Below are 16012 nucleotides of genomic sequence, written 5' to 3'. Positions count from 1 at the left end.
GTAATTCCAAACTCGCATGTCAGGAGAATTGATTACATGTCCGACTTTTCAATACCTGTTATCCATGCGTCAAAACATGTCAAAGCATATCAAACACTTATCGGAATATCAAATACATCTCGAAAGTGTCGATACTTTCCGGATAAAATCAGCGTCAGCCTTCCAACATAACATGGCAAATGCTCACATGAAATTTTTTTGAAATTTAAAAAAAAATATATTTTCTTTTCGCTCTCTTTTTTATCCTTCATTTTCTTTTCATTTCTTACGTACTTTTTCCTCTTCTTCCCCGTCAATCTCCAGGCCTCGGCGAAAACCTCGATGCCCTCACAAAGGATCGACCTCACAATTCACATGCCTGGGCCAAGGCTCGACCTCATCATTGGCGGCTCCAATTCATTACCCACACCGAGGACGTACAACATATAATATACAAAAGTAGAGAAACCCGCGTTTAACTTTCAGCTTCCCATAGCTTGGCCCATAAAGCCACATCAAACTCCTAAACAGGAGTAACTTCTCTAAGCACTGCATAAATGCGCACACATCGAATGTTCATAGCATGTCCTCGTATTTGGAGGTTGCACACGCCATAAGATGATCAGCAGGAGCGACATTTCACACAAGGATCCTAACTAGCAGAATCCTATACTATTCATGATTCAAACCGAGGTGAGAAATCTACCAAACACAGTCAGTTCCGGCTATCAGACAAACTGATCAAGGTACTGATCCACGGTTGTGTATTTGATGTCGGGATAGAGCTCTGAAGCTTCCACTCCGAAAGATGGCTCAATCTCAAAGTTGGTTTGGTCCCCTTTCACGAAAACAGAATGAGTTATGGCCAATATCACATTGAGTGGAACTGCCGCCTCTGCAATATGACAATACAAGTAGACCGATTGACTTCAGAATACTTAAATCTCGGAGAGAAATAGACAATACACGTGCTTAAATCTAATGAAAACGCATCCCTGACCTTGAATGTTCTTCAGAACTTGCTCCTCTGGAACATAAACCCTCTCCAGGGTCTTGCCGATCTTTCTCTCCCACAAAGACACAAGATCATTAAACGAGTAGGTGTTGGCGGGAGGTCTGATGTACAGAATTTTGTTCAGGGTCCTTGGATCATCCACGGCTTTGATGGTATAGGTGCCAATGTCATCCTCCTTGTTAAACACCGCTGTGTATTGACAGGGAGAATTTTAGAATTTGGTTAATAACTATAAGCCATTGATATTCCTAGAGTTACGCTCAGCTCGCATTCAAAGAACTTTCTCAGTAAACAAAATCACTAGACAGCTGCATCCATATGTTCTTTCCTCTCCCAACAGAGTTAAAATAACCTTCATGATCTGCCGCCTAGGCAGTATTGTGCCAAGAAAAACCACAGAACTTTCATATCATCTATTAATATCTGATAGAGAAGACTAATGGCCAACATCTCCAGATACAGAAGATGCTTGGAATTCTCAAGCTTCAATAACTGCCCCACTCTGATTACTACAATAATTAAGTTGTGAAAAATTTCCAGAAAAATCTCAAGTAATTAAAATGCGAATCTCAAGTTGCTTCTTACCTTTTACATTTCCATCCCCTAAGATAACAACTTTATCTCTAGGGGGAGCTGTAGCCCCAGGCTGTGACAATGTTGGGAGGAAGTAACCCGCAAAAAAGTTAGAAGACACATAGGTATAAGGGATTTCCTCGGCCTCAACAAGGCGGCGAATCTTGGCCTTGATAGCAAATGCACTTTTTGCTGGCTCCACCGCATGGACACGATCCACGTCGTTTCCAAACTCTGAAGGCAAGAATCTCTGAGAAGAAAATTAATTGAATTAGAAGAAACATTTTATTAGAAAGCAACAAAAACTAGAGCATGTTCCCCTTATCCAACAAACTTACATGAGTTCTGGCAAATAAAGAAAACATGAGACTGAATTTTACATTTTAATACGTTACTATATATAACAAATTAAAAAATGATTACAAGTGAATCTATACAAGCAACGAAGCAAATTAAATCCCAAGAGCTATTAGAAAAATACAAGAAAAGAAAACTGAAGATGTAATTATTAAGGCATTTGCCAGATAACTCTGTCCAGTATAAAAATGCAAACATGCTTGCTTGGACACTTTCACTAGTAATAAAATATCAGGTAAGTTGATTGGCTTTTGTGAGCATGCTGAGCTCTACTCATTATGGACCGTCAACCCCCAAAGCAATAACTACTAAACTATCCACTAACTACATTTTGGTAACTTATTTACAACAATAATAAGACCACCGAAAAAAGACCATTTGAAGGATTAAGTAGTTCATGATTTGCATTCACGATCCAAGAGCTGGGTAGATGACCATAATCCATATTGAGTGCTAGAAACTCTTTGCTCTTTTCGGTGACCTAGAAGAAATCCAACCACACAGGTTCTGAATAAATAAAGCCTCCTGGAGTTTGTAAGCAGCCCAATATCCATACAAGGACCGAGACTGGGGAGAGCACGAGTTTGGGGTCAAAGAACCGTTTTGTTTGTGTAAAGATGTCGATCTCCGAGTAACACATACGAATATGTATGAATTCATCTAGATGCTACACCATTTATCCATAATGAAAGAATTTCCTACCCAATTGAATACGTCAAAAAGCAATAGTGTGGATCTAAAGTAACCCACTTAGAAGCCCACATTGTGCTATACTTGGATTTGAAATAGCTATTCTCAAATTTCGCTGACGACTTCTACACAGAGTCATAACTATTAAGTCAATCCATCCCATTTCATCAAAGCGAAGCTCATGAGGAGAACGCAATGCACTCATACCAGAAGATAAGAATTAAACCATCGCCAACCCATATCATCAGTCCAATGCTAAACAAAAGTAGTAACTTGGACGAAATTATCAAAAAAACAGCACGACCTTGATATTCCCGGCTGCTTTGATGGCAGCAACAATCCTGTCTTGGTCCTCTATTTGTGCTCGCCCCACAGCAGAGATTACCACATCGACCTGCTTGATCGCATTCAATAGACTCTCTTGATCGTATATGTCTCCCTGAGAATCAAATAACCAAGAGCATGGACAAACAATCAATAAAGTTAGCAATCATAAAAAAAAATCCTATTTTTGACCAGCAGGAAGACTAAGAAAATGAGGAATACATAATCCGATGCAGATAAAACTTCAATACCTTCACCAGACGAGACAAAGTATCATGAGAAATAAAAAGACGAAGCTACTATCCGTAGTATAACGCTCGTCCACACATTGCCTACCGATCTTCAAAATGCTATAACAAGGCATCTTACCGTAAAAAAATTGCATCTATACAGTACATAACATATGGAAAATTTCGTAAGATTTGTCTACAAATGTACTCGGTTCGTAAGAGAAACACCAAATCGTAACGTGACTCCATCAACCGCGATCTCACGAAAGATGGAGATGAAAAATCGACTCCGATTCTACTGCTAAAAACATTTCTCGGAAATGCGGAACGAGACATAACGGCAGGCGACGCTTCGATTTTTCTCGAAGCAGAACCAAACGTGCGAAGCGAACAGGATCGCACGGCACGGGAAGAACTACTCACGTGAACTAAAGTGACGCCGAGGCTCTTGAAACCTTCGACGATCTTGGCCTTGGCGGGGTTGGAGAGAGTGGACTCCCTCGCGAGAGCGAAGGTAGGGCGACCGGACTTAGCACTGGCTTCCACGATGAACTTTCCGATGTATCCAGTGCCTCCGATCACCAGGACCTTGCTCTTCGCGGCCATCTCTGAGTGGTTTTCACGGCGGAGGCGCGGTGTGTTCCGGCGAACTCGATCGGTTTCTAGAAGCGACTCTGCTGTGACTGGAGAGAGAAGGGGGGATAAAAAGCGGGATTCCAGTCGTCATCATGATGGAGCGTCGATTTCTCGAAGGGCATAATAGTCTTTTCACTGAAATGATTTTTACCGTTTTCAACGAAAATAAACAATTCGACAGAAAAAAAATAAAAAGTTTGAAGATTTAAGCCAAAATAAGAAAATTTAAATTTAAGTTTAAATGGTGCTGAAGATTTAAGCAATCACGTAATTTTGAAATGTGAGATACTCGAATTAATTTCATATTATGATTTTATTTCTTCGATTGCATATTAAGTCATCACATTTGACATTGGTTTTTCATGTGTCTAGTAAGGAAGAAGTAATCGCATTTTAGATTTACTTCATGGTATCGAAAGAAATAAGTGAAAATAGTCTGAAGGGACAATGAGCTATACAATTAGTTCACAACTTCTAAAAAAAAAAAAAAATGGAGAGCAACCTTGTTAGATTCATTTAGGAATTGAAGAGCAAACATGATCTAAGTTCTCTTTATCATTAAATGTAAAAGATTTTAAGATTGGACCGTTACTTAATTTGTAAAGTAAGCGGGATATTTGGAAGTGCCATGATCAAGAAAAAGGATGCACGCCCACTATCAACGAATGGTCGGGCTTTAGAGATAGGAATTTGGTGCTAGAAATTGTCCAGGTTCTTCATCGTGCATTTGCCTTTTCTTCTTTCTGTCGGTTCCGCGCCTACAAGATTCCTAGGAACATTAAAATCAATTCGATAAATCCCAGGTATCCATAAATTTTTGTTTAATCTTGTTGTTTCTAAATTTATCCTTAATGCCGTTATTTCTAAGTTTATCCTTAACCAATTCACTACGGAAATTTCATCCTTGCTTGCCAAAAAAAAAAAAAAAAAATCTGCAAAGTGAAATCTTGGGTTTCAATTATGACAAGATTTTTTAGGATACGTTATATTAATTTCTGTACCTTCACCATTTTCTTAATCAAGTATCTATAATTTTAATTTTTATAATCAAGTGATTCTACTCGTGTAATATGCCTAGTTGATCTCTCCATCATCAAATTCGGCCAAGGCCAATTAACATATACGTCGAATGATGCTAAAATGTGATGCGGATCATATTGCCTACTAGTTGTTGAAAATTCTATCCAAAGCTTGGATCCCCATACTTTTTCTAGTCAAGTGCTTATTTTTGTAGGTAAGCAATATTTGATCAACATCACATTTCGGCAGCCTTAAACAATCGCGTCAATCGAATTTAATGTTGGAATGACTTGTTTAGATATTTTATAAAAATTAAAAAATAATTTTAGATTAATTGAAAGTTTAGGGACTTTATTAGAAAATTAGTGAATTATAGGAACGAAAAGTACGAAACTTTTGTAAATATATGGGAAAATATTGCATAGTCAGTGTTGAACGGGCAGCTTGTGTAATTTCAATTGTACTTTTTCACTTTAACATTTATGTAACGACAACCATGTAAATTGGCTTTTTTTCAACAGTTTTTGATTTAATAAAAAAAAAATCTTCAGAGTGTCCAGATTCATGAAGATGTCCCGATTCATCATTAAAGATTGAGGTATCTACAAAAGTCGTTGAAGCATTAATGAAGTTGGGACCTTTCAAGGCATTGACCAATTGGTGTAAATCCTGCTATTTTTTATAAAAGTAAGTATGAAGAAATTTAAAAGTAACACCTTTCAATACAATTATAATTAGATATTTTAATAAAATCACTTAAGAAAAAGTTTATAATAAATGCATCGCAGTGGGCATAGTTTGAGGATTTTTATGTTATAAAAAAAAAGTTTAGTGTAAATATATCACGGTTGACATAATTTGTATATTTTTTTATGGTTTCTTTCTTCTTCTTTTTTTTTTTTTTGACAGAACCCAAAAGAAGGGAAAAAGGCATGCGGAGGACAGGAGACAACTACATCCACAAGCATGCACTGCACGAGGCCTACCTTTCGTGAATTATTGGACGGGGTTAGGCGCGTAGTGCTCATGGAGCATGCGTGGTAAAGTCTCGACAGCGTTGAATGGAAACTACGTTTACCCCAATGATAATCATTTTGATTAAAATTTAATTTTTAAAAGAGAAATAAAATTTTCTTTTTATATTTTTGGATGAATTTCTGATAAAAATTCATGTTTAATATTTAATATAAAATTTCTGTTTTTAGAATAAAATTTTGACACAAAATTTCTCCTTTCTAGAGGACGGAGATGGTGGCAACAATAACCAATGGCAGATGATGAACAACAGCGGTAGATGACGAGCGGTAGTGACAAGTAGGTGACCGACTAGTAGAGAAAAGAGAAATGATAAAAGTTTTCACTTCTCATTTATGTTCTAAACCTATTTCTGGATTAAAAATTTATTCAAAAAATAGAAAAATGAAATTACGTTATCGGACGGATTTTTATTTCAAAAACAAAACTAAAATAGAAAAATTATTCTGGAACAAAAATAGAATGATTGTTATACACACCCTAAAGCTCACTCATTTTCATCAACCGAGGCTCAATGCAAAGACGATGGGCCAAAAGAGGCTGCTCGGATTGGAGCCTATGTCTTGATAAGGGTTCACTTGCACATTACGGGTGTCAAGGAGTGGGAATGGGACTGGGTTTTCATCATACTGGACCCAACTCAAAACCCCATGGGCACACGATTAACCTGACCCGACCTATCCAAGACTTGAATATCATTTAATACGAGAGAACAGATAAAATAGTTCCACTAAAGAGGCAAAATCGGAAATTTATTCAAAGCTATCCTATATAGAGTGTCAAAAAAGCCCGAGCTGGCCCGACCCCACTCCAACCCTCATGATACAAATGTCTAGAAATTCGTATCCAAAGGAAACTAAGGCCCGGCCAACGTGGGCTTTTTTGACACCCTTACTTGCGCATATGACCTAAACCAAGTCGAGTTACTCAGGACTAGCTCGAGTTCCACTTGCTTAATTTTGAGTCGAGCATGAGTTTGAATTCCTCGGGTATCTTATCGAGTTAAGTTTGCACTTTTCGATACTTAGCTCGATACCTGATCGAGCTTTCATTATTAAAAGTATTTGATAACTATAATATATATATATATATGAAGATATAATATTCGAGCTTATAAAATTTAAGCTCGAGTTTTGATTGTAAGTTTGACTATAATCAAATTGAACTCGAGTATTATGATACCCTAAGTTCCTCTGACGTCAGGACTTTCCTCTTCTCGGCCATTGGAGAGTTTTCTCGGCAGGAGGCGAGGTTTTTCTTGGCAAACTTGCTCGATCTCTGAAGCGACTCTACTGGAGAGAGAGAGAGAGAGAGAGAGAGAGAGCGGGGTTCTTGTCTTCATGACGGATCGTCATTGGATTTTGATTCCGAAAAGGACATAATCGTCTTTTAGGTGAAATAATCTTACTTGTTGAGACAATCCTACACTGGAGAAAGGGCACATGGATAGGGGAAAATAAACAGAAGATAACGATTTTCTCTAATTTCAGTGATGAATTAAATTATTGTGAAGTAAGATAGATTTAACTTAGCAAAAAACAAGAAAATTTAATTTTGATGGTGCTATAAATCTAAGTAATCGTAATTGCGAAGTGTTAGGGATTCTATTCAATTAAATGTCATATTTTTACTATGAAAAATCCCCAACTTTTGTATACATATTATAAGTTTACCCTAAACTATTTTTTTTACTATAAAAAACCTTAAACTAGTACACTTGTGATAATTTTAACCTGAATTAATTTTTTGTCACAAAAAACCCCAAATTGATAGATTCTAACAAATTTACTTAAAAGTAATATTCTAACTACAAATAACTCCAAACTGATAAACTTGCGACAAATTTATCATTCGTCAGCTTCTATCAAATTACTGTTAAATTTGCTAACATGGACGACACATGGTGATGCGGCATGTCTATACGGTAAATATCATGAAAAATTCCAAACCGATATAATTATGACAAATTTAACGTTATAAATTTAATGATACACTTGTGATAAATTTGGAATTTTTCGTGAATTAATCCTATGAATTATTATGTGGATTTGCCATGTCACCATAACATGTCACAATATGTCATTTACCTTAACAAATTTAATGGTAAAATTTGATGGAGTTTAATAGAGAGTAAATTAACCACCGGGGGTTCGCCCAAAGGGCCACCCTTCCAACATGGAAGGGAGAGGTGAGGGGTTCAAATCTCCACCTTCTCAGGGGGGGATAGGGGGTAGGGACGCGTAAGTTTGAGAGTGGGTTGCGACTCCCACGCCCTGCAAGAGGCAGGGCACAAGTCTGCAAGTGAGTGTAGAGTAGGAATAGAGTAGAACTGACAAAAAAAAAAAAATAGAGAGTAAATTTATCATAGTCATACCAGTTGGGAAGTTTGGAGATTGTCATGAGTCTACCACTTTAAGGTAAATTTATCACAAGTATATTAATTTGAGAGTTTTAGTTGTCAAAAAATTTATTTAGAATAAACTTATTACGAATGTACCAATTTGAAATTTTTCTTAATATTAACCCCTTAATTTATTAGCCAAGGTTACTACATTTGTAATTCGCAACCTCCACGGATAAAAGCAACATCATGAGAGTTGAAATGTGAAATGATTTAACAACAATCGTAAACCTTTAATATGTATATCAATTCAATTCTCAACTTTTATATTTGATTAATTTAATTCTAAATCTTTTAACGATTTATCATACGATATAACCAACACTAATTATATAATGCAACACAATCAATGCTAATGTAAATATATATATATATATATATATATTTTTCTTTAAAGAAAAAAATCTGATTTTTTTTTTTTTTTTTCCTTCATTTTCTTTTCATTTCTTCGTACCTTTTTCTTTCCTTCTTCCCCTGCCAATTGCCAGGCCTGGGCAAAGGCCACAGCGTCTTTGCCAAGGGTCGACCTCATCGCCAGGCTTGGGCAAAGGCTCCGATTCATTACCACACCAAGGACGCACCACATAAAATATACAAAATCAGAGAACCCAATGCCTCTTTTTGCATTCCCATAAATAAAAAACGATATCAACTCCAAAACAGAAGAAACTTCTCCGAGCACCGCACGATGCAAACAAAGATGCAAACAAATCGAATGTTCATAGTACGTCCTCCTATTTGAAGGTTGTATGTGCCTTGTACACGCCTATGATCTGTGGGAGCGACATTTCACACAAGGATCTCTAACAAGTAGAATCCTATATTATTCATAATTCAAACTGCTATGAAATATCAACCAATCCCGGGCAGTTTCAGCCATCAGACAAACTTATCAAGGTACCGATCCACGGTCGTGTATATGACGTTAGGATAGAGCTCTGAAGCTTCCACTCCGAACGACAGCTCAATCTCAAAGTTGGTTTGGTCTCCTTTCACGAAAACAGAATGATATATGGCCAATATCTCACTGAACGGAGGCACCTCTGCAATATCATTGAACAAGTAGACTAATCAACGTCAAAATACTAAAATCTCGGAGAGAAATGGACAATTTTACATGCTTAAATCTAATAGAAATGCATCCCTAACCTAGAATGTTCCTCAGAACTTGCTCCTCTGGAACATAAACCCTCTCCAGGGTCTTGCCGATCTTTCTCTCCCACAAAGACACGAGATCATTAAACGAGTAGGTGTTGGCAGGAGGTCTGATGTACAGAATTTTGTTCAAGGTCCTCGGATCATCCACAGCTTTAATGGTATAGGTGCCAATGTCCTCCTCCTTGTTAAACACCGCTGTACATTGACGGGAGAATTTTAGAATTCAGTTAATAAATATAAGCCATCAATATTCCTAGAGTTACTTTCAGCGCGCATTCAAAGAAGAATTTTCTTGGTAAACAGAATCATCAGACAACTTGCACACAACTGCATCCATACTTTCTTTTCCCTACCAAATACATTAAGATAACATTCATGATCCGCCGTCTAGGCGGTATTGTGCCAAGATAAACCACATAATTTCCATATCATCTATTAGTCTCTGAAAGTGAAGACTAATGGATGTAAAAGGCCAACATCTCTAGACATAGAAGATGCCTGGAATTCTCACCGTAATTAAGTAGTGAAAAATGCACAGAAAAATCTCAATGAATTAAAATGCGCATATCAAGAAATTGCTTCTTACCTCGTGCATTTCCATCCTCGAAGATAAAAACTATATCTCTCGGGGGAGCTGTAGCCCCAGGCCGTGACAATGTTCGAAGGAAGTGACCTGCAAAAAAGTTAGAAGACACATAGGTATAAGGGATTCCTCGGCCTCAACAAGGCGGCGGATCTTGGCCTTGATGGCAAACGTAGATTTTTCTGGCTCCACGGCATGGACACGATCCACATTATTGCCAAACTCTGAAGGCAATAATCTCTGAGAAGAAAATTAATTGAAATAGAAGAAACATTTTTATTAGAAAGCAACCAAAAACTAGAGTATATTCCCCTTATCCAACAAACTTACTTGAGTTATTGTCGCGACTAATTTTTCGGGGTTGAACCACCTAGGATTTTGGCTAATGGATTGTTAAGCCTAGACTTAACTCGGACTCTCCCAAGCCCATACCAATTCGCGACTTAGGTTCAAGTTCTTAACATGGAAATGATTTTCAGTCAGGAGTCGCCATTAATCTATTTTTTGGTGGGTCGATTAGAAACTCAAATAAAGTAACGGGAGATTTACTTTATTCCTACAAACCAGAGATTTGGGTACGGAGACTTGGTTACGCTAAATTTCTCTAACGCCCTTTCGGTACCATTTCTTTTATTTTGAAAAAATGTTTTTTGCAAGCAACTTGGGTTTATTTTAAATCTATTTCCCTAACATGTGAGGTTATCATGCGCGTGCACAAACCACCAATTTAACACCCAGATAAACAATAAATAAATTGCAAAAACTTACCTCCAAGCAACGAAAGCATCTGCAATGTTAATTCAAAATCCACATCAACAACCTTGGATATGGTTTCTAATTAACACGCAAATTCTCTTTTTTTTGTTTTCACTTATTTAATGAAAATTATGCAATATGCGATGCAATATTAACTAAATAACCTAACTCTAATGACATGTAATTTCTAATTGAATTGACCTAGCAACAATACTAAATGACATGCATTTCAATGAATCTAACCCTAATGACGTGCACATGACATTTTTTTCCTTTTCCTAAAAGAATGCATTTTATCCTAAATAATAAAACTAATTTAACCTATGACATTTTTTGTATTTTTCATGAAATTCGAAATTTGGTGAAATGTAAAAATTACCTAATTAGATTAAGATCCTATTTAATTTATATTAGGAATTAGGTTGAGCCATATCCTAATTTAAACTAAAATATTATCTTAACCTAAATAATCCTAAAATGCAATATATCTAAAAATGCCTAAACTTATAATAAAAAAAAAATGATCTAAATTAAACTAAGTGCCATTTAACCCTATTATGCAATGACATGCAAAATATGCCCTAATTCTACATGACAAGTGTATGATGATTTTTTATTGTGTTTTTGTTTTCTTTCTTTTTTTAAAATTAATAATTGCCAAGTAATTAAGCATGCAACCTAAATTAAAATCTAGCAACCTAAATTGATTTATTTGAATTTTTTGATTTTTATGAAATTCGAAATTAAAATTCCTATTCTAAATATGCAAACCTTAAAACAAGTAATATCCTAACATGCATCTAATCTAACCCGATTTTTATTTCAAAAATTCATGATAAATAGAATGCTTTGCCTAAATATGCAAATAACCCTAAAACATGTGATATTATATCTCAAGATAAATAAAAACGATCAAATCCATTCAAAATTACCCCAAAAGGGACATCACATATCGCTCGTATCAAGGGATAATATTTCGCTAGTAAAATCGATACTTTGATCTTAAGCCTTAAAGATCAAAACATCAATTTTATTCCCGCTTAATTAATTATTTCATCTAAAGCCTTATAGATGAAATAAAAAACCCTGGCGCGGTTGCGAATCGGGTGATAAATTGAGATTTTCAATTATGCATAGAGAAATAAACAAAGAAACCAAGATATAAAAATAAAATAAGATAAAATAAACCAGCCTAATAAAATAAAGCAAATCTACCTAATTTGATTTTTTTCTTTTTAATAAAAGAAAATCTTGACCACCGGTTAGGGACTTCGGCGAAGGGTTCCGGCGAGGGAGAGCTCGTCGGCTAGGGTTCCGGCGAGGGCAAACCGGTGGCGGAAGAGCTCCGGCAACAAGAGGAACGGCGGAGACCGGTGTGAGGGACTCGCGGGTCCGGGTGCGGGTGTCGCGGCCGGGCGGATCGGGCGCAGGCACTCGCGGACGGAGGCCGGCGGTGGTGAGCAGCAGCGGCGCCGGCTGCTCTTTCGGGGAAGATGAACAGAGCCGATTAGGGTTTCGGCTACTTTTTCTTTTCTTTTTTTTTTTTTTTTTTTTTTTTCCTCTCTCCACTCACTTTTTACCTTTTTCTCTTTTTTACCAACGGAAAAGAACCCCCCCAAATTTACCGTACGTGACCTCTTTTATAAGCTCAAAATTGTATCTTAAGGGTATATTTCATTTCTAATTTTGATTGAGCACGATACCCCTAAATATATCGATAAAATATTTTTTGCGTATTCCATCAAGAAAATTCCCCTTTGTGCAAAAGTGCATCCTCTAGTGTATATTACCTAAATATGTGAAAAATCTTAACGAAATATAACAAAAAAATAAAATTTTCCTAAACTATATGCCATGTGATTGTGATTTTTTTTTTTATAGCAAAAATTAACCCCAAAAATTTAGGTGTCAACAAATTGCCCCTCTTGAAGGTGAGCTCACAGAGGTTGACTTCAAAGACAAACCGAGACCTAAATTTTGGTCATACTCATGCAATGAATGATTTTTTGTCGGAACATAAATTCCATTTCTTAATGCAAAATACTAATGCAAATGATAGATGAATCTACCTGAAATAACTTACCTTCGAAGAGGATAGAGTAATTCGAGGTAGTGGGTGTTACTTGTCCAGACCCGTACCATTCTACGGTCGCCTAGAATGGTAACATGACTTTGTGAAGATGCTGCTTTCCTAGGACCCGTACCATTCTACTACCGCCCGATGGCGAAAGGAGCTGCTTTCTCGAGACCCGTACCATTCTACGGTCGCCCAATACGGCAGAAATGTTTTGTAAAGAACTCGCTTTCCCGGACCCGTACCATTCTACGGTCGCCTAAACGGGGATTCACTTTCCAGGTCCCGTACCATTCTACGGTCGCCTAAACGGGGATTCACTTTCCAGGTCCCGTACCATTCTACGGTCGCCTGAATAAGAAATAAGTGTTGTCAAGGACCCGTACCATTCTACGGTCGCCTCGACGAGGAAATTGCTTTTCTAGGACCCGTACCATTCTACGATCGCCTGTTAGAGCAATAAATGTTGTCTAGGACCCGTACCATTCTACGGTCGCCTAGACTGAGGTTTTGCTTGACTAGGACCCGAACCATTCTTCGGTCGCCCAGCTTTGCGACATAAATCATCTAACCAGGACCCGAACCATTCTTCGGTCGCCTTAATCAGATTGAATCTGGAGGAAAAATCTTTGGGGACAACTCCATTGAGTATCGGTGAAAAGGACTCTGGGCTACGAAAGCACGCCAGGTCGATATAAATGGACATCGGGCTACAAAAGCACGCCGAGTCTATTAAAGGGACTCTGAGCTACAAAAGCACGCCAGATCGATATAACTAGACAGCTTGACCAAGTCAAGTGTCGATGCACTTGAGAGAGAATACCTGCACAATGACAAGTATTTTAGAGTATGGTAGAGATATACTTACCTCGGTGATATCTCGATTCTTGGGGATATGTCTTTTGAAATTTAGATATCCTGTGGAGGTCTTTCACCTCATGGTGGAGGTTTCTCATCTCTTAATATCATGAAACATTCTGAAAGGAACTTGAATTACCTGTCAGACATGATTTAGAGCAAAAACTGATATGCATTCATAAAAGAGATAGACATTCTGAGCTACTCTAGAATGCACATTTCAAAATTCAATGAGATTTTCATCAACTCAATCGTGCTTCATGCATAATGACCTTTGCATCACCCAAATTTCCACTGGAGAGAATTATCATTCAAGACAATCTTCACTCATAACATGGATTTCCTAAGAATACCAAATGAGAGACCTTCAGTTAGAAAGGATTTTCATTCACTCTCATTTAGAGGCTATTTTATGAGGATCACTCCATCTCACTGTCATGATACTAACAAGGGTCCGAGTTTTCTCGCAAGCGGTACGACCTTACCAATCTGAGAGGTCTTTAATAGGGACCATAATGTGGGCTCGGTCAACGGCTTAACAAAGGAACTCTTTGAGTCAATGCTATTGAAAGAACAACTCTTTAATCATCTCTGGGTTTACAAGTCAAGAACCCTGCAAAATGAGAAAGAAATAGTCTTGCTCGCACTCCTTCGAGCGATGCTTATGACATGTGAATCCATACGCTAATTCAAATGCCCCAATTAGAAGAGAATTTACAAGGGACGTAATGTAGGCTAGGTTCATGGGTTGAGAAATTAAAGGATCATTAGGCTCAAAGATGTGTAAAGGGTGAGAGTTGGTGATCATCTTGGCATTGCCACCAGTTTTCTTTTTCATCATTGGGGATTGTCTTCATGAAATGCCCCATTGATTGTAAAAACTCAACTTTTGAGTTCTTTGAGTATTGCTCCATCAGGATTCAATTCTTGCAATTGACAGTCACTTTATCTTGACTCTCTTTTTTCATCTATATGGGCATTGGCCTTGCTTTTACCAGGCACACCACTTTTTTATGTCCCTAGTTCTCGTTCATTTTTTCTTCACTTTTTTTCATGGGTATTGGCCTTGCTTTTACCAGGCACACTGCTTTTTCATGCCCCTTAGTTCTATTTTGAATTCAATTCTTGCGCATAATGTATGTGTCAAGCAATCACACTTTGAATGACATTCGAACTCTCAAGGGTCTACATCTGCCTTTTGCCTTGCCCTAGTGTGGGGGATGATCACCAACTGGGTTTAATGTGAAATGAATTTATAGGCTCAAATGGGCTATGCAATGGATAAAAGTGTATACGATAGAGAAATAACTGCTCTTCGCCTTTCTAAGGCACTTAAATTACCATATGAATTCAATGTAATAGCATGACTAGAAGATTGATGCAAGTGAGAGTAAGAAAAGATGATGGGCTGAAAGAAGCTGCTCGAATTGGAGCATATGTCCGGATAAGGGTTCCCTCATGCATTACAGGTGTCAAGGAGTGGGAATGGGACTGGGTTTTCATCATACTGGACCCAACTCAAAACCCTGTGGGCACGCAATTAACCTAACCCGACCTATCCAAGACTCGAATATCATATAATACGAGAGAACGGTTAAAATAGTTCCACTAAAAGGGCAAAATCGGAAATTTATTCAAAGCTATCCTATATAGAGTGTCAAAAAAGCCCGAGCTGGCCCGACCCCACCCCAACCCTCATGATACAAACGTCTAAAAATTCGTATCCTAAGAAAACTAAGGCTCGGCCAACGTGGGCTTTTTTGACACCCTTACTTGCGCATATGGCTAAAACCAAGTCAAGTTACTCGAGAGTAGCTCAAGTTCCACTTGCTTAATTTTGAGTTGAGCATGAGTTCGAATTCCTCGGGTATCTTATCGAGTTAAGTTTGCGCTTTTCGATACTTAGCTCGATACCTGATCGAGCTTTCATTATTAAAAGTATTTGATAACTATTATATATATATATATGAAGATATAATATTCGAGCTTATAAAATTTAAGCTCGAGTTTTGATTGTAAGTTTGACTATAATCAAATTGAACTCGAGTATTATGATACCCTAAGTTCCTCCGACGTCAGGACTTTCCTCTTCTCGGCCATTGGAGAGTTTTCTCGGCAGAGGCGTGGTTTTTCTTGGCAAACTTGCTCGATCTCTCTGAAGCGACTATACTGGAGAGAGAGAGAGAGAGAGAGAGAGAGAGAGAGAGAGAGAGAGAGAGGGCACATGGATAGGGGAAAATAAACAGAAGTTAACGATTTTCTCTAATTTCAGTGATGAATTAAATTATTGTGAAGTAAGATTTAACTTAGCAAAAAACAAGAA

The 16012-nt window shown here is 37.5% G+C and overlaps 1 protein-coding gene and 1 pseudogene across 1 annotated transcript; both read right to left on the bottom strand.

Moving 5' to 3' along the window:
* Positions 1-413: 413 nt before the first annotated feature.
* On the bottom strand, positions 414-3873 carry LOC104429452 (phenylcoumaran benzylic ether reductase Pyrc5). Its single transcript, XM_039307848.1, has 5 exons — positions 3592-3873; positions 2919-3053; positions 1580-1817; positions 980-1183; positions 414-874 (listed from the first exon to the last, which is right to left on the bottom strand). Exons 1-5 carry the CDS (start codon positions 3772-3774, stop codon positions 708-710), a joined length of 927 nt encoding a protein of 308 aa, XP_039163782.1. The 5' UTR covers positions 3775-3873; the 3' UTR covers positions 414-707.
* A 5226-nt stretch (positions 3874-9099) lies between these two features.
* On the bottom strand, positions 9100-15789 carry LOC120290171 (annotated as a pseudogene).
* Between the last annotated feature and the right edge of the window lie 223 nt (positions 15790-16012).

This window comes from Eucalyptus grandis, chromosome 2 (assembly GCF_016545825.1).
Source record: "Eucalyptus grandis isolate ANBG69807.140 chromosome 2, ASM1654582v1, whole genome shotgun sequence".
NCBI lineage: Eukaryota > Viridiplantae > Streptophyta > Magnoliopsida > Myrtales > Myrtaceae > Eucalyptus > Eucalyptus grandis.
This window is presented reverse-complemented; position numbering and strand designations above follow the sequence as displayed.